The sequence below is a fragment of the Gymnogyps californianus genome, chromosome 3 (genome assembly GCF_018139145.2).
Source record: "Gymnogyps californianus isolate 813 chromosome 3, ASM1813914v2, whole genome shotgun sequence".
NCBI lineage: Eukaryota > Metazoa > Chordata > Aves > Accipitriformes > Cathartidae > Gymnogyps > Gymnogyps californianus.
This window is the reverse complement of record NC_059473.1, coordinates 95337572-95361623: the sequence shown is the minus strand read 5'-3', so window position 1 is coordinate 95361623 and position 24052 is coordinate 95337572. Positions and strand designations below refer to the sequence as shown.

Sequence of the window (24052 nt, the reverse complement as noted above, 5' to 3'; positions counted from 1 at the left end):
CATGAAATTGATATGGTAAATAAATTGTTACTGTAAATAAATGGTGACGTTCTGTCCTCTGATCTTTGTGGTGATGTTTCTTCCCAGAGTGATACAAGACTACTAGGATTACTTGGGACCCCTGGACCTAAAGGCCAGAAGGGAGATGTTGTAAGCATTTTGGATGAATTTGGAGAAATTTCAAAGTGCCTATCTAACCTGTCTCTGCCACCCTTAACACAGTATCTTTTATTTGATTTATCACAACGGTCTTTGAAGGAATAGATTTTAGATATGACTGGCTCTTTGATCTGTGTAGTCCAATATCCAACTCATTGTGCTATCCTGCAGGTGCAGCACGTGAGCCTTTCTTACCTAATATATGATAACCAGAAAGGGAAAATGCAGGAAGATTTATGTGTGGTTTCTATAACACTGTCTGAGGAGAAGTCAAATGAGCTGGCCTGCTGGTTGGGGGGAGAAGACTCTAAAAAAAGTTGAAATTCAGAAAATATATTTAATAGTAAATCATGAATATTTAAAGCAGTTTCTCTGTAACAATGGGACTTGCTATACCAAAAATACTTACAGTCAGCCTCTAAAAATTACATGGAGGTCAAATTCTGAATGCACACCGTATGATAGTATGTTGTTTATAGGCATCTGTCCTGTTTAAACAGTGGAATGAATTTTTAACAATTGGATGCCTTTTAAACTTGGAAGAAAAGAGACAAGTGCTCTGGATATGTCACAGGATTGACAACATTTTTTTTATTGAGAAGCCTGCAGATCTGCTACAGAAAAGTCATTTAAATTAATTTACAGATGTTTAAATCTCAGATTTCCATTGCAATAAAAGTTAAGATTTTTGTCCTACACAGAATAAAGTACAGTTGAAGGGGAGGAGGAGTTTATTTGCATTTGTTAGAATATAAAAGGTTTTAAATATAATTTATTTTGTTAAAAGGGTCAAAAAGGAGAATTGGGAATGACCGGCGCAAAAGGAGAAAAGGTAAATTAATTCCTTACTTCTATGCTTATGTGTGATACTAGAAGGTGGCTGAATGTACTGATTATGAATCAAATCTTGGAAAATATATTCCGGATCAAGAAAATATATTTGGGCATAGGAAAAGCTGTCAGTCTGTGAACGTCCTTAGTAATTTACTCAAGCTCCTCCTTGAAAGAGTATTTATGTATGCAAGTAAATTTCCCTGTTCCAACTTTAAACGCATTCAGACTTTTACTGAATACCAGTTTAAAATTATGTTTATATCAGTTTATGACCAGTGATTGCCTCACAAATTAGACACTATTCATACTTTTTCAAGTTACAAATGTGATCTTCAATATCAATATGAAAAAAATAGGAGTCTTTATAAATTTGAATAATTTAAAGAAACTTCCTAATTTAATATCTTTTAGTTTAAGCTTAAATTTTCCATAAAGATTTGGGGGTGAGGGATGTTACTGGGGAATAGATGTGTGTTATGTTTGTCCTGGTTTCGGCAGGGAGAGAGTTAACTCTCTTCTTAGTAGCTGGTACAGTGCTGTGTTTTGGATTTAGTGTGAGAATAATGTTGATAACACTCTGATGTTTTAGTTGTTGCTAAGGAGCGCATTATCTTAAGTCAAGGATTTTCCAATTTCCCATGCTCTGCCAGCAAGCAGGTGTGCAAGAAGCTGGGAGGGAGCATGGCCAGGACAGCTGACCTGAACTAGCCAAAGGGATATTCCATACCATAGAACGTCATGCTCAGTATATAAACGGAGGGAACTGGCTGGGAGGGGCGGATCGCTGCTGGGGCATTGGTCAGCGGGTGGTGAGCAATTGCATTGTGCATCACTTGTCTTTTTCTTGGGGTTTTATTTCTCTCTCTTTTTTTTTTTTTGTTATATTCCTTTTCATTACAATTATTATTATATTTTTATTACTACTAATTAGTATTATATTTTATTTTACTTTAGTTATTAAACTGTCCTTATCTCAACCCACGAGTTTTACTTTTTTTTCCGATCCTCCTCCCCATCCCACTGGGAGGGGGGAGAGGTGAGCGGCTGCATGCTGCTTAGCTGCTGGCTGGGGTTAAACCATGACAGAGTTTTTCTAGGAACATGTGATGTACCCAGTTCTTCATCCACTGAATAACAGGCACTTTGCTATTCAGCTGTTAGGCTTCCAGTTGGTTTCTTTTGTCATATCCTTGTGTATAAACAGTTTTCATGCAGGCAGAAACTTTATTTTACTCTGTTAATATGACAGATTCATGATTTTGTGTGTTATAAAGCACTTGTATTTGAGAATTTGTCAGATTTGTATGCATCATCACTCTTTTTAGTTCATGTTCCTGACCCTCCCTTGTGCTCCTGCTTGAAAGGATCAGACATGTCATGGTCTTGTCATTAAATCAACATCATCCCTCAAGTAAACTTTTGTAGTCCATACGTTTTATATAGGTTTAAAAAAAACCCAACATTTTTCAAGGACTCTTCACCAAAACCAGACATATGTACTATTTAGCATTTGAAATAAATCTGTGTTAACCTTTTCCCTATTTTTCCATAGGGAGAGCCTTCTGAAAAAGGGGACAAGGGAGATCCAGTAAGTCTAGCTATGTTTTAAAGTGATGATGTGAATAATTTACGTTTGATATGATTTTCATACTGTATTCATGCTGTAGTTCTTTTCTTTGTACACTTTCATTAGATTCAGTGATTACGTAGGATAGCATATGTATTGTCTCCTTCTTACACATGCATCAAGTTCACACAGGTTATAAATAAAAAACAGAGATGCGCTGTTCTTCAGCATTTCTGTAATTGGTACAGTTCATGAACTGAGTTTAAAGTACACACTTTTTTTGTTCCCTGAAGGTTCTTTCTTTCAGTTATTTCACAAAATTATATGTGGGCTGAACTGTATTATTTTAATTGCTTTACCAGTTTCCAGTGTGGCATTTAACATCAGGCAGTTTTCTTATAACCATTTTATGTGTGCATAATTTTTTTATTATTTTGGGGGATATTTTCAGAACACTCATTCTGTAAGAGTCTGTTTACATGTGTTGCTTATTTTTAATTAACTATTGTCCTCTCTTATGACATTTGACAAAAGCTAGTTATGTTGTTTAATACACAACTGAAGGTTGCTCAGATACTTGTGATTAACATATTATAATAACCAAAATAAGGCATACTGTAATAATGTGTGGGTTTGGAGATGAATACTGTGTCACCAGTAGAGTTTTAGTGGTGAAGAATAGGCTTTAGACTGGAGAAGCTCTTAAGCAAATGTGGTGTTTTCAAACAATTTTTCTTTAAAACACTAGGGAAACCTGCAAACAGAATAGGTTTGAAAGAGGAATACCTTTCAGAGTTTGCACAAGGCATCAGAAATTCTTTAATGCTTTCTCAATATTTGTTAAGTTTGCAAACTATAGTATAATATTTTAAGGTAGCAAATTAAACTCTTAGTTGATCTTAGTTAAAGTGTTAACTTCTTATGGTTGTACCTGCTATTTTCAGGGAGAAACTGGAATGGAGGGATCAAAAGGAAATAAGGTATTTTTTTGACCTGTACACACTATATACATCGCTGGTGTACATAGCTGATACTGGGAGACATAACAGTAAATTTGGATTTTTTAATTTTCTCAAACAATATCATTAGGGTGAAACAGGACACCCTGGACCACCTGGTCTTATTGGAAATCCAGGATCAAAGGTAGGTGAAAGGTATTTTTGTAGTATTAACAGCCGTTACATTCTATGCTGTTATATAAGACGACTCTGAATGCTATCAACTCTTTAGCTAGTGTTAAAGGGCAGAGAATGCAAATAGTTTATATCGAAAGTTTGTGCATGGATCATGGCTATTTTACTTTTAGTTCATAAAATTCTTGTTGATCTCAGCATCACTCAGCAAGGAATATTTATTTAAAGCTCAAATGTTATTTGGTCACTCAAGAATATGAGCACTCATTTTGCAATTACAAATCCACCGGTAGCTGGGTATATTCTCTTTATCCATCAGTGAGGCAAGGAGTAACCACTGCCAATACATTAGCGGTTCCAATGTTTAATCCTATGAGACTGTAGGTAATATAGAAGTAGTCATCACCTTGCTTTGAAGAAAATAACCAAAGCACAAATGTTCTTGAGAATCTCTCATGATGCTTTGAATTGTATCAAATAAAGGTAGAAGTGGAAACTGTGAAAATGTATCCGCCATCCAACACTATTCATGTTGGATATGATAGTACCCAAGTTCCTTAGATCATCAAAAGAAGTCCCAGGGGGAATAGATGCAGCTATAGGGCCCACAAAACTGTGCTCTTAAAAATGATTCTCCACTCTAACTCCTTAGACTGCTCTTTGAATGCTAATGTCCTTCCTTGGTAGGAGCTACTGAAATAATTGTTGTAACTGCAGTGGAAATCTAGGTCACATTCACACTGTATACCTTCCAGAAGAGGCTCATAGAGATCCAAAGAATCATTAGGGTTTGCACCAAGTCATCCTTTTATCTGTACGTCTCAATCCCCTTTTCTTTCAGTGCCCTGGAGTCCTTCTGATGAGATCTATTCCAAAAAGAGAAGGAGCACCTACCACGTAGTTAAAAAAATCAATTCTAGATCTGTCGCTTGAGGGAGGAAATCTTGATTTACTCCTTTTGGTTTGTCTTTCCGTTTAGGTAGTGCCTTTATATTTACTTGTATTTGCTTTGTATACATACTTTGGATTTTGTACGTATCAGTCCCAAAGATTTATTGGACTAAACGTTAGATTAAGGGAGAATGAGCAAACTCTGTACTACTTACTCCATGTAGAAGATAATTCTTAATGCCAGATGTTTTAATCTATTTATATATGAGAACGCTTTACACCGAATTACAACAGGTGTATTGACTTTTACCTCAAGTGTGTATTATATCATTTCACAGGGACTGCAAGGACCTCCAGGACCTGTCGGACCCAGGGGACTGCCAGGAGAAGTTGTATGTATTGTGCAGTTTCACCAAGCTGTAGAAGTGTGGTGTGTGAACAGTTAGCCAGTGAAGCAGTAGTACCACAGAAGTTATCACAGGTGCTCCTTTTGTGGGTGGTACTATAGCAATCAGGTGTCAAAGCACAGTAGCATGGGATGCCTCAGGATAGAGTTCTGCCATTTGCTTATGTTCTTTTTGTCCTTGTGTTACCATCTGAACAAGTAAGAGTGATAATACTAATTTGTCTGATTCACAGATAATTAGCGCTACAAAAATCACTCTTATCTCACAGGAGTAGGTGACAACTTAAAAAAATCTCTAGCAAAGTTTTACTAATGTTACATCGTGAGCTGGAAAGGACAGTGTATGTGCAGCAAAATGAGAAGAATCAGGTAAAGTAAGAGTACCCCAAGGATTTAAACACATGGCCTTCCTTATTTCTGTCTATGGTTTTGTATTTTTCTGAATTGTTTTACTTCCTATAAAAGGAGTGAAGGTTAATAAGGTGGACAGAATAAACAATTACGTTTATTATCTTAGTATTTAGGTCCGATTTATGAGTAAAACTCATATTCAGAGCAGGACGTAATTCCGTTAAAACTACGGACAATATTAAAATCTTTAGCCAGAGTAGAAGTATTGGTTGGAAAGAAATTAATAGAAAACTCCTTTTTTTAATTACTGTTCAATAGATTAAATTACTAAAATACTTCTGCAGAAAGTGGAATGAGAGATTATTCTTATGATTGTCCGTTGATATTCCAATTTAATTGTGCAGAGGCTTACTGACAGTCATAAAGTGCCTAAAGCCATTATATGGTTGCCATAGGTGAAAAATAGCTTAATTTGTGAACACTGACAAGTGGCAGATAATATGTGTTTGTGTGTCCATGTGAGAATGTCAAAACCTGAACTGTTGAACTCTCAAGCAGAAGCCTAATACTTGTTAGATGCAACAGTAGGGACTGCTTTTAAATTTTGATAGCACCTGGACTAAACAAAAGTGGCACATCCCGGGGTCTCCAGTTCATAAAGAGACATGAGACAGACTCACCAATTTGGAGGCTGATCACCTGTTGTGCTTCTACACATAGACTATTTAGATGGCAAGAACCGAGGGGTGAGGGTACCCAGAAGAAGAAGTGGTGCCAAAATAGAAGGGTTCCTGAAAGGAAAGAGGTGTTCTCTCAAGAAAGAAGAGGAAGATCTTGGCTGGAGGAAAGGTCCTGGAAGTTGGGGGAGGTCATGGAGATCAGGGAGATGCATGGAAACAATTGCCAGGGACCTTAGCCCCTAACACCTGAGACTGGTAACTGTGAGCAGCTGCACAACACAAACTAAGACAACTTGCTGCCCAACCATCCCGGACGAGCTACAGTCTCCCTGCTGGAAAGGGAAGTCAGGACCCAATGAACATAACGCTAACAGGGGAACAAGTGAGAGTGTGAGATAATCAAGAAGGGTAAAAGCTCTCATCTCAGTGGTTCTTAAATAAACCCCAGTATCCAGATCCACTACAGGCTGTCAGGCAGTGTCAGAAGCAGCATACAGATGGTTTACTGAACCTCGAGACCATGGCCTGTTGAGGGAGGCCCTCCAGGAGGAGTCGGGAGGATGGGACACCTCACCAGAGATGCAGAAGCAGGACCTTTATGCCTGTGGGTGCAAAACTGATGGGTTGGGATTGTCGAGGCAGTGTTTTAATGTACCTGTAGTTATTACACTTTTGGGTGCCCCACATTCAGGTCTGCCAACTGGTTGGGGTTTGTCAAAGTGATGGGGGCCTGCTTCATGGGGTTTTTAGTGTGCCTGTAACCATTATGCTGTTGGGCAACAGACTGATGCGTCTGCTGGCTGGTTGGAATCCCTCAAACTGGTAGGGGCCTCCCCTGAGAGCCAGCACACCTGTAACGCTTGTGCCTCTGGGCAGGAAGAGCACAGGTGAAACTTCAATCCAGTCCGAATACTCTAGGAAACATCTTAAACTATTAGGCACCTTTACAGTAAGCTTGAAAGTTCCCTGGGCATTTGACTTAACACTCTAATACAGCAGAAGGTCTCTTCTGAGGATGTGGCTGCCTGTCTCTCTTCCAAATTATGGCGCAATCCCTTTTTAGATGTGCAGGCAGCTATGTCCTGCCTAATCCCCCATGTAAACTGAAATTAGGTTTTGGTCCACAACAGTGGTGCTGTCACATAAGCTGACAAGTGGCACCTACCCCTTCTCCCTGGTTCTCCTCCCTCCCTCCCTCTGTAAACCATAAAATGGTTTTTAAGTACCATTTTGGAGGTTTGAGTGGTTAGATCCAAGAAGTGGACCAAGAAAAGCAGACAATGGAGAGCTTGGCTTCAGCCTAGCAGTTAAGCCATTCACCTGTAAAAGAACTGGGATTTTGATCTTTGCTCTGTGGGTTGGTTTTGGTTTTTATCTTATTTCTACAAACAGAAGCATCTAGGAGCTGGTGTTGCTGCATTTTGTCTTAGGCCTTTCCACACACACTCTGAGACTACTTTGTGGAAGAGAACTCTTAATTTGAACAGACTTTTAAGTCATGTACTTTATTAATATTAAAATACAGTTCTGAGTGGTACACAGCTGGCAGACTTTTTATTGTTGACCTGTTAAAAGTCTTAGGGATATAAGCAAAGTGACAGCTGGAGTACAGCATCTTCAGCTCCTAGCAGGGAAAAAAACTAGTATTCAAATCTGCATGTAGTCATTTTGTACTGTTACTTATTGACCATTTCTTTATACCTTGTTTTCCTACTCAGTTGAGGCACACATTTTTTAAATTGTGTCTAATTTATCTGTCTTCTATAACAATAGTTTGTAAGCCTTTTCTGCTGTGCTTCTATTTATATATAGATCCCCAGTCTTACTGTGAAAGATAAAATACCGCATTTTTGTTTTGCTTGTGTTGCCATCATCCTGCTTGAGTTCATAATTGCTGCTTTTGAAACTGTTGTTCTGCTGGATCTTTGATCAAGTGACATTATGAACAGTTAAATACTGTATATAATATGTGTAGATCCTAGATATAGATGATCTTGAAGACTTGTGTTTGTACACACAATTCTAGTATATAAAACCATATATTTAAACATATTATAGAAACGTGTATTTAGTTCCAGACTTGCTGTTTTGTTTTATTTTCTAAACATGAAACATTATGATTTAACAAATATAATAGTTCATCTTATGCAGCATGATGAAAATTATGAGAGGTTGAAGATTTGTTTTACTTTCACTTACGTCATTGAAGAGTCATCCAGCAGATAAGACTTGCTTCTTTCCTTTCCTAAGATATCCCTTAAGCTTGGTCCAACCAAAAAAAAAAAAAAAAAATCTGAGAAATCCTTAGGAAAGAAGACACACTGTATATATTTTATGTCGATACCAGAAGGTGATAGGGTAGGACACGATGTCTGATCCATGATCAGTAAATTTAAACTTCCATATATTCTTATAATGTTTTTGTGTTGGTATAAGCAGAATATTCTTCATTAAGGTACTTTTTTTTTTCTTATGTTTTTAATTTGGGTGGCTGGGTGAAACAAGTAGCTGTCTGTATTAAGGACAGAATACAGCAGAGAAAGCAAACACACAGCTATTACACCCTCACTACTGGTATGAAAATGTTGTCATCCTTCATATGTCAGTGTTCACAAAACGCTGTCTTTTTCTTAGAAAGTTCATTTTTCATTACGGACTAAGTATCATACTTTGATTTGTTTTGGCAATTTTATCATTTCCTGTGGAAATTACTGATATTCTTAACAAAATGCTTGATACAATAGTTGGTTGAATTGCATTGAAGGATTATGATGGAAAAAGTTTCCTGTATTTATTACAGCCTAGTAAGAGAACACAATTTAACATTCCCTATTATTTAAATAGTTTCTATTTAGATTTTAATCTATTTAATTTTGCTGCATTTATAAAAAATCCTTCATGAAAAGGGCAAGGGAAAATACTAAAGTTAAAATCAAAATGTGAAAGATGAGAAGATTTAGACAAAAGAAAGGATGGAATATATTTATTTTGCTGAAAATATTTGATTGTTCATTAAATATCTAAAACTTATTAAAGAAATTTGGTGGATTAAGTAATGTGCAGGAGTATGAATTCATTGAGGTTTTTAAGATACAAATTTGAATAATTAACTAGCGTAGGAATCATGCAGCCCTTCATAGGCAAAAAAGATGAGACACTTATTTAAAACTCAAGTTTGTACCTGCTACTGCCTTCCTTGAAAAAATTATTGACTTTCAAGACTTGGAATTATTTTGAAATTGAAGAAATAAACCTGTCAGTCTCTGCCATTCTGCCCTGATAGCATCCAGAAAATAATCGTGATTATTACATTTCAACTTAAAGAAAAATGATTAGTATATTTGATTAAAGAAGCATTCATTAACTTGTACTCTTTAACATTTTGGGTCAATACTAATGCACAGTAAATAATCCAGTGTAAACTCATTTTCATCTGTAATTTTAGATAATCTTTAAGGGAATAGCTATAAAAATGTACAGTTATATTTTTATTAATTCCAGGGCTTACCAGGAGAGCACGGGGTACCAGGAAACCCAGGAGTTAAAGGAGATAAGGTATGTTTTAAGTGTTTTTGATTAAGCTTGATATGTTAGAGCATATTAGACTGTCATCTCTGAAGTAACCTTCCATCCTTCTGTAGTGTATCTGTGTGGCTGCTTTATGAATTGAATTTAAAATGTACGAGCAGCAACCCCCTGTCCGCTCCTTGGAGATGCTGCAGGCCAATTTGGCAACCCAATTGCTCTTTAGATTCATAATTTAAGTAATATTTCAAGGAGGTTGCATTGGGTTCTTACATTAAATCTGTGCAGTGCAGAAATGTCAGTTCAGGTCCTGACCACAGAACAGCCTTTTCAGTAGTGTCCGAATGAGACTAATGTGTAAAATCCCACTTCACAGTCAGACATACTCATCTTGGCAGAGCACTGGGGCAGCTCTACTGTCTCAGATGCAAGCCAAAGCTGGGATCTCTTTATGGCATTGTATTTTGCTGTGTAGAAGTCCCTTAGTTAGAATTCAGCTACGTCAGCAAGAGTTAAAAATGGTATGTGCGTATATGTTGTATGTAGAGAAGGGGAGAAAAGAAGATACACAAGCATACTGTGAGCTATGTGATGTATTACGGTATTTATACATTGTGGGGTGCAATCCATTAATAGTTTGAAGAAGTGAGCTGATGAAAAAGCAGGAGAAGAAAATAACTGTGGAACAATGACAAAAACATACTCGTCTTGCAAAATGGAGAGTAGTGGATTCAGAAAGAATCACAGAGAATGATGCAGGAGTGTGTAAAAGACAAGAGGACAGCATAATAAAAGGCACAAATTCACCTGTGTAAGCAGGAGGAGTTGTAGAGATGTGGAGCAAGAAACACTGCATGTATTGAAGTAAGAAACAGAGATGTAAACAGGAATACAGTGAAGACCAGGATTTTAGTACTAGGGATAGATAGCTGGAGAAGAGCCAGTTTGAAGCTGTTGCTATGAATTAATTGGCAGGGTTTAATTACAACCTATGTATTAGGGGCCTGGGGACAAAGAAAAGTAGATCAGATGCATTGCGAGCGTGGAAAACGGAGAGAATGCTAGTTACTATTAGTGGTTGTGTGGTCCATGCCTCTTCCTCTTCTGTAACTTTTTGAAGGAAAATATGGGGTTTTTTTCTTCTCTATTTCTTCTCAAAGTACTGGCACTTTCTAGGATAACCTTGATAATATTTAGAGTTTTTTCATAAGAGAAAATTCTCACATTTCAATTAGTGATTCAGATTTATCTTGTAGGGGGACCCTGGTGGGATTATGGGACCGCCTGGACATCCAGGTCCAAAAGGTGATGTGGGGCCTCCTGGACCAAGTCTGCCTGGAATACCAGTAAGTCCATAATCTGAAAAGGCTTTTATGACTTTATTTCTTGTAGGGACAACTGTTAAAGAATTCTCGTTGTGCAATGAAAGAAATCAGAACAAGTATTTTTTTGGATGTAATTTCAAAATTGAAATATAAGTTATAGTGGTATTGTAAGTGCACTAAAATATACTCTGGAAATGGTGCAAGGCTCACATGCTTCTCGTGACAGTGGTATTAACAAGGAAGACATGTAAATCTGTCATAGTTTATTTATAAAGGCTGACTAATTTTGGCAATAAAATTCAGCTAGTCTCTTTGATTTCAAAACATAATTTGTTTTCTTTCCTGGGTTTTTTTTTTTTTTTTAGGGTCCTACTGGTATTCCTGGAAACCCAGGTCCACGGGGACCAAAGGTATCAAAAATATATTATTTCTGTTTCTAAAAAAAAAAAAAAAAAAAGGATAATATGCTAGTTTACATTTTCAGACCTGTTGTAACTGAAAGTCTTGTACCCATCTCAGGGAGAAAGAGGACTACCTGGTGTACAAGGAGCACCTGGGGAGATGGGACCCCCTGGAATAGGCATTCAAGGATCACCAGTAAGTATACGAGCGCCCAGAATTTGGGTTTCTCACTGTGCATCACTGAGAAACTGCAACAAGTAAACAAAGCATAGTAAAAAGCCATGCCATGAACTCCCTTCTGACTCGACTCCCAACTCAGCATCTTTTCCCTTTATCCAGACCCGGAAAGATCTAGTGTTAAGTGAGAAATGGAACCCTTGGAGAACTGAGAGAGTCAATGGCTATTTTAGAGATGAGCTTCCTAGTGATGGTGTTGAGACATCTTCAGACTGTGTCTGTTTCTAAGCAACAGTTGTTTGCAGTTGTCAACAAAATCCAGCCTGAGTACGGGTACAAGAGAAGAGGTATACTCAACATTATAGATGATGGCATTTTGAAAGCCATGCTGGTACTGGAAAAGGCAAAGACACATAGAAGAGGTGTGGAAGGCTTTCCATCAGCTCCGAGCTTTTGCATTTGTGATGACTGCTAATTACAAGCTTAGGTCTACTACTTATAAATGAGAACCTTACAGTGCCAGGTACTATGCCAGGAAATAGTAAAGTCCTGATTTTGCACGGCTTGCTTCACGCGTTTCTGTGCAGTTTAAATTCAAACATAAAGCAGGTTGATGCAGTGTATCTAGAGCATTCATACTAAATAGCTTGTATAGCAATAACTGTTTCAGTTATTCAGCTTGTTTCCCAGGTTTGTTTCTATTGCCTTTAAATAAAGCCATCTGCAGTGTCATCAGAGTATTCAGTAAAAAAATTGATGATAGGTGGTACATGTTATTACATGAGTTCTACTGTGGTGAATAGGGCAATCTCTCTTCAGTCCAGACCAATATAGTCAGCTGATACATTTCAGTTTATTGACAGGACTCAGGTACAGAGAGAAAATGTTTGAGAAAGGTGACTAGAGATTCACACTGAGATCTTAATCTACAATAATAATCCTTAAAAATAATTTATTCAGTTAAAATATTTTCAAATCTGAATTTTAAAAATTATCCATTTATATTTAAATAATCTAATTTGGTTTTATTCGACTGAATATCAGCTTTTCTTATTAATCTCCTAGCTAAATAGCAAGTTTCACCACAGATCATTATTCTTTGGTATTGCTTGCCCTTAAAAATGGGCCTCAGCAAAATCTTGAATTCTCTAATTTTGGCAGAATTAGATCTGGCTTTAAAGCCAAACCTTAGAGCAAGTCTTTCTTGCAATGCAAACTGCACCAGTATCCCACATTCGGTATTTTTTTATGAAATTCATGTCCCTTATCCCAAAAAGTGTAACTACTGATTATTTGGAGTTTTCTTGCAGGGTCCTATAGGTCCAACTGGATCAGCAGGTGTGCAGGTAGGATATAAGTTTTCTCTTTAATATTAAAAACATTAATTTTAGTTTAAGAAGTTTACAGTAAAAGAAAAATATTCTCAAATCCTAAATGACCTTTCCTGCTCTTAGGGCCCTAGGGGACCCCCAGGTTTACCAGGAACTCCAGGAACACCTGGTATTAATGTAAGTGACAGTTCTCAATATACACAGCAAAAAGTAATGTGTCCCTTGTCAATGATTTAAGGCCATCAAATTTTACATTTGTTTCTAGGGCACTCCAGGAAGAGATGGAAAGCCAGGACTGCCAGGCCCTCCAGGTGATCCTGTACGTATCTTTGCTGCAAATATTTTAAATTTAAAGGAGGTGAGATAACCTAGCAAGTCTAGAAGTCCAATTGATTAAATGGATTTGATTTTTGAATGATTATATCCTTTGGGTTTTTTTTCTTTACTTGATTATATTGCAGTATAAATTAAATTTATGTTAACATTTACAGGATAAATATCTTGTTTTCAGGTGTTACGGTTTGTATACTAGAGTTTCTGCCAGGCTATAACTTGGCATAGTGTTCCTCGGTCTCAGAAGCAGTTCTGTATAATGCAAATTGTCAGGAGCGTAGTATGATAATTCCTGTTAAAAGATTGAAAAGTTTGGGAATTCCGAAGCTAATTTTGCTGTGCCACAGAAAGAAGACATTCATTTTTAATGAAATTCTGAGAATAGTTAGTCTCTAATGCTATAAATACCCTTTAGCACTAATGAAAAGTTAAGTGGCTGGGTTTGAAAACAAAAACACTAAATTCTGATCCTTCACCACACTTCAGGAGTTATCATCTCCTCTTGGGTATGTATTACAGCAATGATTTTTATTTAACAAATACTATAGGTTTACAGATTTTGTGAAGTCCAGCACTACAAAATCCAAAAAGCCTGCACATGCCTCAGACCAAACTGTACCCTTAAAGATAACTGATTATTTTACATGGGAGTCAGGAGAGTCCGATGTGCGTATCTGCAAAATTGGCATAAAGGCAAAACTTCAGTCGTTATTCCTGCTCCTGTCTGGAGTCCCAACAACTATCTCAGAACTTTCAAAAAGCAAATTTCTCTTTCGAAACAAATGCTTACTAGAGGCTTTTATGACAGCGAATGAAGCTTTCTGAATTCCATGAGTGCTTGTTCGATACAAATAAAAAACAATAATATAAATAAAATAAATAAAAATCTGTAGATGGTTGAAAGAAAGAAACCAAAATGAGAACTTAAAAGAAAACTGTTAAACTCACCTGTGATCCTGTTGGTTTTATGGGATTTGATATTTCTCAAGAGATTTTAGTCAAAGGCACAGTTTTCAAAACAACAGGGAGACACAGTGATAGTAGTATTTATTTGAGACATATCAAAACAAAGGAAAATAAAAATTACAAAACCTAACATTTGAACTGTATTATGTCCTTTAGCAAAATCTCTGCTCCTTACCAAGGCACGAATTTGGCTTTTTCAGTGAGTGAGTAGAGTATCTCAGCGGTCTCAGTCTGTTCGTCTCTTAAACTGGCAATTCTTCACATACCTGACCATTGCACATACTCCTCAGATGCAGAGACTTGCATCATGTCTTATGAGTGAGGTCCATCTCCAAGTGTCCAGCAATGCAAATCTAAGGCAGCGTTTCCCAAACTAGTCTGCAGACTGCTGATAGCCTGTGAAGAGATTAGAAGTGCTCCAGAGCTGCTGCAGGAATGCATTAGGCAGTAAAATACATCATGCTTTCAGTTAAACATTTGATGATACAGATGCGTGGCAGTCCACAAGTAAGCCCAGCGTACAGCATACACTTATTCAGAGTTCAGCATACACAGGTATGACTCTACAGTATGTGTGCAGTTAGGCTGGACTTGCTGTACATACAGAGCAGATGAACTGTATGGCACAAACATAGTGGGCTTGCTCTCATACCTGGTGTGCCCTTGCAGCTGGATGTTAGGACCCTTTCGTACTGAGGCCTGTACCATAAAATGATATTGCAGCTAAAATAAGAACATTAGAAAAGAGGAGAGACTGGAGAAATTACACTTGTGTAGTCCAGCAGAAAGACCAACAGGTGGCATGGTAATAGCCTGCCTATCTATAAATTTTGTCACAAGGAGAAGAATGAAAAGTCAGGCCAAGTAGGGATGTGGTGGTTGTTTTTAAGCTTTGTTACAGAAGTTTAAGAGCAGGTGCCGCTGTCTATGTACAGTTTACAGTTGTGCAGAGGACGGACTTCATACCTTACATAGTTATGTTCTTAAGTTGTCTTAGGTGGCTATGTCTCACTCTAGAAAACTTCTCAGCATGCTTTCAAAGGTTACACTTATGGTTATGTTCGTTCAGCAGTGCTACTCTTGAGCTGGTATTTGACACCCATTGCTACCAACCGACAGTTTTTCTAATATGCTGCAAAAGTGCTTACACTGTATTTTTCTTCTTCAAGATGGAAATGATTGAAACAGACTGAACAAAAACAGTAACAAATTTTGAATGTGTCTAATTTTATAGTATGCCCAGGGCTATTTTTGCTTTAGCAATTGCAAGAAGAAGAAATGAGCATAGGTAATTGAAGAGTCTGTGAGTGAAGCTGATGATAACCAGTGCAATCAGTTTCTACAGAGAGTCTTTAGATATAAGTTTAATGGCAGCACTTGGAAATCTGAGATATATTGCAGTACAGTGTAAACCTATTGATTGAGCTTTAAATGGGTTAGCTTTAGTATTGGTAGCAATTTAGCAGTGGCACCATAGAGTTTTGCACTAATTCTTAATGTTTAAAGGCAGGACAGAATACTATGTATGTTGCTCATGTTGCTGTAGCTGGATTATTTCCAGTATCTGAGTTAGTTTACTGAAGTTAGCTTTGGCGTCTCCATAAGTCATGCTACAGTTCACAGTAGAGTCAAAGCCTAGGAGAAAGCAGAAGGAAAACAATTGAAGATAATCAGGTGAGAAGTCTGTAAGACTTTCCAATAATGGAAGTTTTTGCTGGTATGCTACAAAAACAACAATATATTATTATTATTTTAAAGTGAAATTTACTATGTTCTGGAGTTATGCTGTTGTCGTGGTTTAAGGAACTTCATTGAAATTATAATGAAGAATTACATTGTTAGATTGGACAGTAATATTTAACTATATTTGAAACCCTGATTTTTCTTTTGAGTTTTCATTAAAATATAGCTTCAACCAATATATATGTAATCAGCTATGTGTGTAACAATATAAACTTTAGAAGCAATGAGAACCCATCAGAATTGGTAATGTTGTGTAAAACATTAACTGAAGCTGCCTTTTTTAATTTCAGATTGCACTGCCACTTGTCGGAGACATGGGTGCTATACTGAAGGTAAACATTTTCAGAGGTTAAATATCTTTGTTTACTATAAGCATGCTTTTTAAACCAAAATATGCACTTGAAAGTTGCTATAGGTTCAATTCTGACCTACTTGGCTAGCCTAAAATAATTTTGAGATTTTTGTTGGTTTTTGTTTTCTTTTTAAAAAATACTCCAGAAATGTATTTTATAGGAATTTTGCAAAATAGCGTTTGAATGGTATGTGAGGTAGTAGCCAGCAAGTGCCTGTTCAACACATCCAGTCCACAGTATGAATTGCTACAAGTATACCCCATTCTCTGCTTTACTTTGTAGCATTAATATTGGAAATACACCAAATGGGAAAAATAGTCTAGAATTTCTAAGCTATTATTTTGAAAAATAATAAAATTTGAAATGATCTGCTGTATTCCAAAATGAAAAGTGTGCTCAGGAAGACTTCAATATGAAAAGCACACGTCATTTCTGAGGAGAGAGATTATCCTATTCTACTGTCCTTTATTAATACATGTACTTAGGGTTTATTGACTTTCTCATTCCCAAATTTGATTTCTTTTAGGTCTATCTTTGCGCTTTTCCCTGATTCTTTCTGTTTGTAATTGTATTGTCTGTCTTCTGTACGTGCTCTTCTACTCTTTGTCAATTCTCTCTCTTACTGATTCTTTATGCTTCATTCTTCATTTCTCTGTGTTTTGTGGTTAGCACTTCTATAAGATTGTAATTTAGCTGGAAAATGCTTCTCTCAACAAAGCAGGAATCATTTACTTTAAAATAGCTATAGATTTGAAGCTGGTGAGAGTAACAAGTAGCCTTCGTCTCTACCTAATCCTTAAAAGGAAGATGATTTGCTCAAACCTAAACACAAGTGTGTCTGGGACTATCCAAAATGAAGGCATTTATGAGTCCTCTCAAAATGAAGGCATTTATGAGTCCTCTCAAAATGAAGGCATTTATGAGTCCTCTCAAAATGAAGTTAAAAATTTGTTAGCATGGTTTGAGTAGAGTGTGTGAGAGGTGGGGAGGGAAACAAGGAAGGATATCTGAACAAGTATATTGTGTAGAAGAGAGAAAGGACTGAAGAGAAGGCTTTGGGGTAGAATGAAGGGATGGTCACAAAGGCAGGAAGGAAGCAGTCTGCATAGATCAGACCTTCTGCCTATGTCACAAAAATGGTTATTTGTCACTTCACTTTCTGTCTGTTCCTCAGGGTGATCCTGGCACAAGAGGTCCTCCAGGCATCCCTGGTAGAGAAGGGCCAAAGGTAAGTTTTGAACAGAGTACTTTACATTGCTTTGTTGCTTGTTAAAAGTAAAAGGCCAGACTCTTACCTCTGACAGTCTTGACTTTTTTTGTCTGATCCCTATCCCTGTAGCATCTGAGCAGCCTAAAGGTTCAAAAGATTTTTACGGTTCAGCCCTCTTCCTGTGTCAGTTTGCCTTTTCTTTCAGGAAAGTGAGCGCAATAGCCTGAGTTGAGTCCCGAGCCAGGTTAGCTCTTCTGTGTCTTGCGTCCATTAAAGCTAGCTCAGATTTGACTGTCCAGTAGTGCATTGCCATCTATAGGCTTATTTTAGGTGAGTCAGTCATGCAAGAATCCTGCGGTGAAGAAGGAAACTTCCCGTATCTCCCTCAAGTGTGCAACAGCTGGACCGCCCTGTGCCTTTACACCGTGTTCCCTCCCCTGGGAGTAACGCAGCCGTTTCACTGGGACTTGAAGTTTCACTGATGTGAATCAAAATTCTGCTTCACTGTAATCGGATCAAATGCCACATGGTTTGGCATATAGATATCTCCTGTAGTTGAGCCTAATTCCATGAAAGTCTACTTTCTCTGTTTCGGCAAGATTTTAAGCTCTTCGGTATTAATAAGATGTCTCCATCAGGCCTTTTGCCTAGTTTGCCCACTAGGTAAAAAACACTCATTTCCTTTCACCTCAATGGGAGACATATTTTAAAGCTTTCAGGTAGTATTGAGCCTTTTTTTCTGTTTTAGGCACTGTTTCTGTAGGGGCTTCATACAAGCATGTATTAAATGTGGGTCATAAAATGCCATACAGAGCATGAAATTCATTGTTCTCTAATAGAAAGTATTTGTTTGAATGTTACGTTTTCATAGGGAAGCAAAGGTGAACGTGGATTTCCTGGACTTGCTGGAGAGAAGGGCGATGAGGTAAAATTACTTTATTTCTATAGCGGTTGCATTCTTAACTGAGCCTGAATAAAGAACTAGACCAAGAATGAAATGCACAGAATGTTATTCAGTTTTTAAAACTGCTGAGATAGTAATGTATTAATATAAATAGACCTCAATCCTGAATTTTCAACAAGATTATATGCTATTATTCAATTAAATAACGTCTCTTTAATTTTTGTCTGAGGATTTTTGCTCATGTGTATATTTTAAAGCCTCACATACATTTAAACGCTAATTTTTAAGAGTATAGGATAGAGCAATAAACAGGCAAATGCCAAATATTTTCAGAAAATACTTCATGTTTTATGACAGTTTGCTTTCATTGTGTGTGTTCGCCTTTAGAATTAACTTTCAAAAACATTGCATTAGGCAAATACTCTGATGAGAACAGCAATTACTATTAAGTGGAAACTGGAAAATGGTTTGGAGACTGAATTTAAAATATTTAGAGTATTTTGCATCATATACTGCATTCTTAGACTTATTTTTATGTCATTATGGAGAAGGAAAAAAAGCCACGTGACTTGTGGTGCCAAATCCAAAATAGCTCCTATAGCTTTCATTTTAAATTGAAATATTTGCAGTTAACAGTTCAAGACCAATCTCTGTCCAAAAAAAAAAAAAAAAAAAATCACCAAAGCAGAAGCTATTAAGCAAATGAATCTGAGTAAGTAAATGAATTTCCTAGTGACCTTAGCCAACTGAAGGAGTTAAAATAAGTAGTCTGTTACAAAATATTTGGTGAACACTTTGAAATTCCAAAATACTTAACTGGCACTGTTAAATACGTACTACTCTCTTGTAATTTGGGAGTGCTGGCTACAAGAGAAAGCACCTGGAAAATGTGAAAGGAATTTAGAGCTTATTGATTGAGGGTTTGTAATTCTTTATAGTGTTTTACATTGCTTTGGCGTTAAGGCCATAATACAGTAAGAATTTTCAAACAGTAGTAGAATGAGAGTAATTTTGAAAAAAATCCGTGTTCGTCAGGATCTTTGGCTTCCAAAAGTAAACAGTTATTTGAAGAAAAAAAAAAAAAGATGCGGCAGAAGCATTAGATATGTATTCCTGCTACTGCTTTGCCCCAGAATTTAGCAGATTGTCAGACTAAAGTATCATGCTTATTTTTCCTCTTGTTTTACATGATCTATAGAGCTCATTATGTCTTTGCTTCTTAAAAGCAAGTGCCTCCTGATGTTGGATTTAGAACATATACCTTAAAATGATGGGGCAGCCATACGCAAAGCCCAAGCAGAACTTTACTTAAAAAATAAGTGAGAATAACACATCCTGTGTGTGCCCTATAGGGTACCTCTACAATTCAACCCTAGCGGTCTGAGGCATTAGCAAAACAGTTTCAACAATTCAGGTACTATTTAACTGCTGAGAATCAAGTGAGATATTAGAGGCAATTAAGAAGGTAATAAGGGAAAGGCAAGATTATAACTGACAGTTAGTTTGTTTTTGTTTTTTTTTTTAAAGGACTCCACAGTAAATTCATTCTAAATTTTTTTTATTGATTCAGTAGGGTGCTGTGCTGTGTTAGCAAGTTAGCTATTCACATGCTTCTTCACTGTTTGATAGCTGGTTAGCTGCCTTAGCTCTGATATTTTCAGTGTTTAGCAGCAGCTTTTGATTGTGACATTATGAGGGTGCAAGTGAATTTATTTTCAGAAACACATGAAAGAGTTTACAAAGTTTAAAAGTAACTTTTTTTACAAATTTTAAAAGAATGCATTTATTTTCATTTTTATGATTTGGTTAGCATGGGAATGGGAAGAGAGATTGAGAAGCCCACCTGAAGCTCTTTGAAATACACTCATTAACTTCTATGTGCTTTTGAATAGCCCTTTAATCTTTGTTGAAGCTTAGTTCTCTTCCTTTTTAAAACATTCCTTTTTTCAGAGGAGGGTTTTTCTAACATCAGTAATAAGAATTACAGAAAATGTTCCTTTGGCTTCATATTCATTTTCCGGGTGACTGTGTCATCGGAATAAAGTAATTCAAAATGAGCAGAGAACACATTAGCAGTTGGATTGCTACTCTGAAAAGCAGCAGAGGTGGATCAATGTCCTCTGTGCGTAGGAGCAAGAAAGGGGATCAATGTCTCTGTCCATCTCCACATCTTTCCTGATTTATTTCTGTCTGAAGTTTTTCCCTCAGTCTCTCCCTCAGAGCCCCTATTTCAGGGCTCCGGACCTCTGTGGTTTTCTAGACTACCCCCTTAGCCATGCCTTCTTAAACACTGCATTTAACATGAGCAATACGCCTTTTCTGAGGTGATTCCTCTTGTCAGAGCATAGGCTCCCTGTGGAGATAAAATGAATTGCTCCTGGGAGGGACCATATTTCCCTTTGTGGATTATAGGGGGAACCGAGAGCGATTAGCTCTCATTAGTGCATGACTTTCATATGTCTAAAATTGCATCTAAGCCTAGTGTGGCAGAGGAAAGACTTCAGTGATGTGCAGGCTTGTCTCAAATCCTACATGTATCCACTGTGGTAAGTTGCACACCTGTATGTTTAGTAAGTGGATACCAGAATTCATCGACTTCCAGGCAATCGAATAGAATAAGAGCAGGAAAGTTGGTCATTAAATACTACGAAAAATGTCATGTTCCGTTATCAAAAAAGCAAAACCTATAAATCGGGCAGAAAGCATCATTGCATTTAGATAGCATCAGGTAATATTGAGAAGTCTGAATAGATGTCTTTTCACCAGCAAAAAAAAACCTTTTAGTGATAGAAAATAGAAAATTAATCTCTAAGGAAAAGCCAGATGTCCTGCTCTTATCTACACAACTAAAGACAAAAAGATACTGTCGTGGTTTAACCCCAGCCAGCAACTAAGCACCACGCAGCCGCTTCCCCCTCCCCCCTCCCAGTGGGATGGGGAGGAGGGAAAAAAGTAAAACTCGTGGGTTGAGATAAGAACAGTTTAATAACTAAAGTAAAATAAAATACACTACTAACTAAGAATAATAATAATATTATAGTAATAATTGTAATGAAAAGGAATATAAAAAAAAAAAAAAAAGAAAGAACACCCAAGAAAAGACAAGTGATGCACAATGCAATTGCTCACCACCCCCTGACCAATGCCCCAGCAGCGATCCGCCCCTCCTGGCCAACTCTGCCCAGCTTATATACTGAGCATGATGTTCTATGGTATGGAATACCCTTTGGCTAGTTCAGGTCAGCTGCCCGGCTATGCTCCCTCCCAGCTTCTTGCACACCTGCTTGCTGGCAGAGCATGGGAAACTGGAAAATCCTTGACTTAAGATAATGCGCTACTTAGCAACAACTAAAACATCAGCGTGTTATCAGCATTATTCTCACACTAAACCCAAACACAGCACTGTACAAGCTACTAAGAAGAAAATTAACTCTCTCCCAGCCGAAACCGGGACAGATACGCAGCACATAAGCTAACAATGTGAAAGGTTGAAGGACAAGTGTTGTTTATCAGTCAAGCAAGAAGTTGCCTCTAACCTTGTTCAATGATAGTCTCTTCCCTGCTTGGTGGGGTTTTTCTTGTTCCTAAAAATAATGCCAACCTTTTAGATGAAAATGTACTTTAATATAGTTATAATACTGCTGGATGTGCTGAATATAAGTAGTTTTTGAGGTATAAGTGGGAGAGGAAATAGACATATGCTCTCTTAATTTCCAGGGCCTTCAAGGTGCTCCTGGACTGCCAGGCATACCAGGACCCAGTGGACCATCTGTAAGTGTGTGGTATAACCTGTGATCTAATCTATCTCTGCAGAGGTTGCTATAACTATCTAGTAAAACTTCATATTCTTAGTTTCTTGTCCTTTCTTTTGGCTTTTAGGAGAGTAATAATAAAATCTTACCCATACTGGCTCTAATAAAAGAAACTATGTTGTGAGTTGATGTTACTGAAAACACTGTCATTGTCTGGGCTCAAAGTTTATGTAACTTAAATGGGTTTGGAGTTTTGGCATTACTAAGACTCTATGAGGTTAAATGACTTATGATGTGCAAACTTGCAGTTAATTATGTATTTGTACCCAAGTTACAGTAATAATGTTAGTAATAAAAATCTAAAAATAATTCCAGCTAGGCATTCTGAAAACATTTAATGCTGAAAACAAGTAATCACTTGGTTTCACAGTAAAAAAAGTATGAGAATAAGCTGATGATATTTAAAGTAACTGAAAAATATCATTTAAAATGTTGGTATGTCTGGGAACACTCCTCTTAGAAATTTTTTTTAAATTCTATTTTCTACATACTGGATGGGATCACATTAGTTAGTATGATCATTATTCATCCATAGGTTACTGACAGTACTAATGCTTCCCTTCATTCAAAAATTGTAACACATTTTAGGAATTTTAATGTGGAGTGTGTAAATTGGTATTTTAGCAGTAAAGCATGATTCTTAGCAGTATCAAGAGGTGTCAGTTAAGGTCAGTGCATTTAGTCTGCCAAGGTGAAAATGCAACCGCAAACACAAGTTTTACCCTTCGAAGGGCTTATCAGAAGGACACAGCTGTTGTATCAAACAGAAGAGAAATATTTGAACCTGGAGGAGAAGCATAATTAGGTTTAAATGACCTTCAAAAAGTACAAGTTTTTAAAACTAAGCTGCAATGCAAAAATACTGTGTTTCATTGTTTCTTAACTAATATAAACCGATACTGTGTTGTGCAGGGAGTCACAGGAAGACCTGGACATCCTGGTCCAGCAGGGTCAAAAGGCGAAAAGGTATTCCTTCTTTTTAGTCTTGGTAAAGTCTGTGAAGGTTTTGCAATCCCATTACGCTCCTATGTTTTGGGTTTTTTTTAACGTAGAGTGCAAACAAGAACTTGACATACATTTTCAAATTAATTTTTATTTGTGTCTTAATACAAGTACTTTCCCCAAACAATGCTGTACATGTGGGCTTATATTTTGAAGCATAGTCCTTGGGGTGTATGTAAGTTGCAGAGACTGTTCTCTAAGTATGACATATATAAAATTTAAGAAAGTGAAAATACGTTTGTGAAACAGTATATGACTAGTTACTACTTGCTCTGCTTCTCGTTCTTTTACCAGTATTTTAGTCAAAAGTAATTGCATACTTTTAAAGTGCTTCACAAGTACTGAAAGTTATTGAGTATAAGTAATTCTGTAAAAATATGTAAGTTTCCTTTATACTTAATTTACACTGTTACAGCACTGCTTTTTATCAATGTTTTATGTGCTCTTGTATCAGGCACTCGATAGTATCCATTATAACTAGAGGTCAAATTCATTTCTTGGGCACCTCAGATCAGTGAAATACAGCAGACACAAACTTAGTTTGCTGCAAAATACTTTCTGGGACAAGTTCTCAATTTTGTATATGAATACACTTTTCTGAAGTTTTTTTCAGCTTTAGCCTGGAGTTTTCCAGGCACAGCACTGCCACATCAATCTATGTGAGCCTACTAATACTCTACAAAACCTTGGCTCTGGTATGAGTAAGAAAGGAAACTATTTTGTAAAGCTCTGGAATTATTTCAGTGTAAAAATTGATTGAGAGCTGTCTCCTTGCAGACCATAATAGCAAAAATTTACCACACTTATTTCCTTTTTATGTAACCGAATGCAAAACAGAAGTCTCTGTTAGTTCCTTGTTTACAGTTCACACACAGGTGGGAATGAGAAGCCACTGCTCTGTAACTAGTGTCTCATTGATCAAAAAGGGCAAAAGTCAGATGGCTGAAG

General features: G+C 37.0%; 1 protein-coding gene across 1 annotated transcript in view; it reads left to right on the top strand.

Moving 5' to 3' along the window:
* COL19A1 (collagen type XIX alpha 1 chain) overlaps positions 1-24052 on the top strand; it is a 198092-nt gene that overhangs the window by 143634 nt on the left and 30406 nt on the right. The window contains 18 exon segments of the mRNA XM_050893865.1: positions 88-150; positions 947-991; positions 2546-2581; positions 3505-3540; positions 3650-3703; positions 4923-4976; positions 9523-9576; positions 10803-10892; positions 11237-11281; positions 11391-11468; positions 12761-12796; positions 12905-12958; positions 13047-13100; positions 16114-16155; positions 17351-17404; positions 18258-18311; positions 22008-22061; positions 23015-23068. Of these exon segments, the coding sequence (XP_050749822.1) occupies positions 88-150; positions 947-991; positions 2546-2581; positions 3505-3540; positions 3650-3703; positions 4923-4976; positions 9523-9576; positions 10803-10892; positions 11237-11281; positions 11391-11468; positions 12761-12796; positions 12905-12958; positions 13047-13100; positions 16114-16155; positions 17351-17404; positions 18258-18311; positions 22008-22061; positions 23015-23068 (957 nt within the window).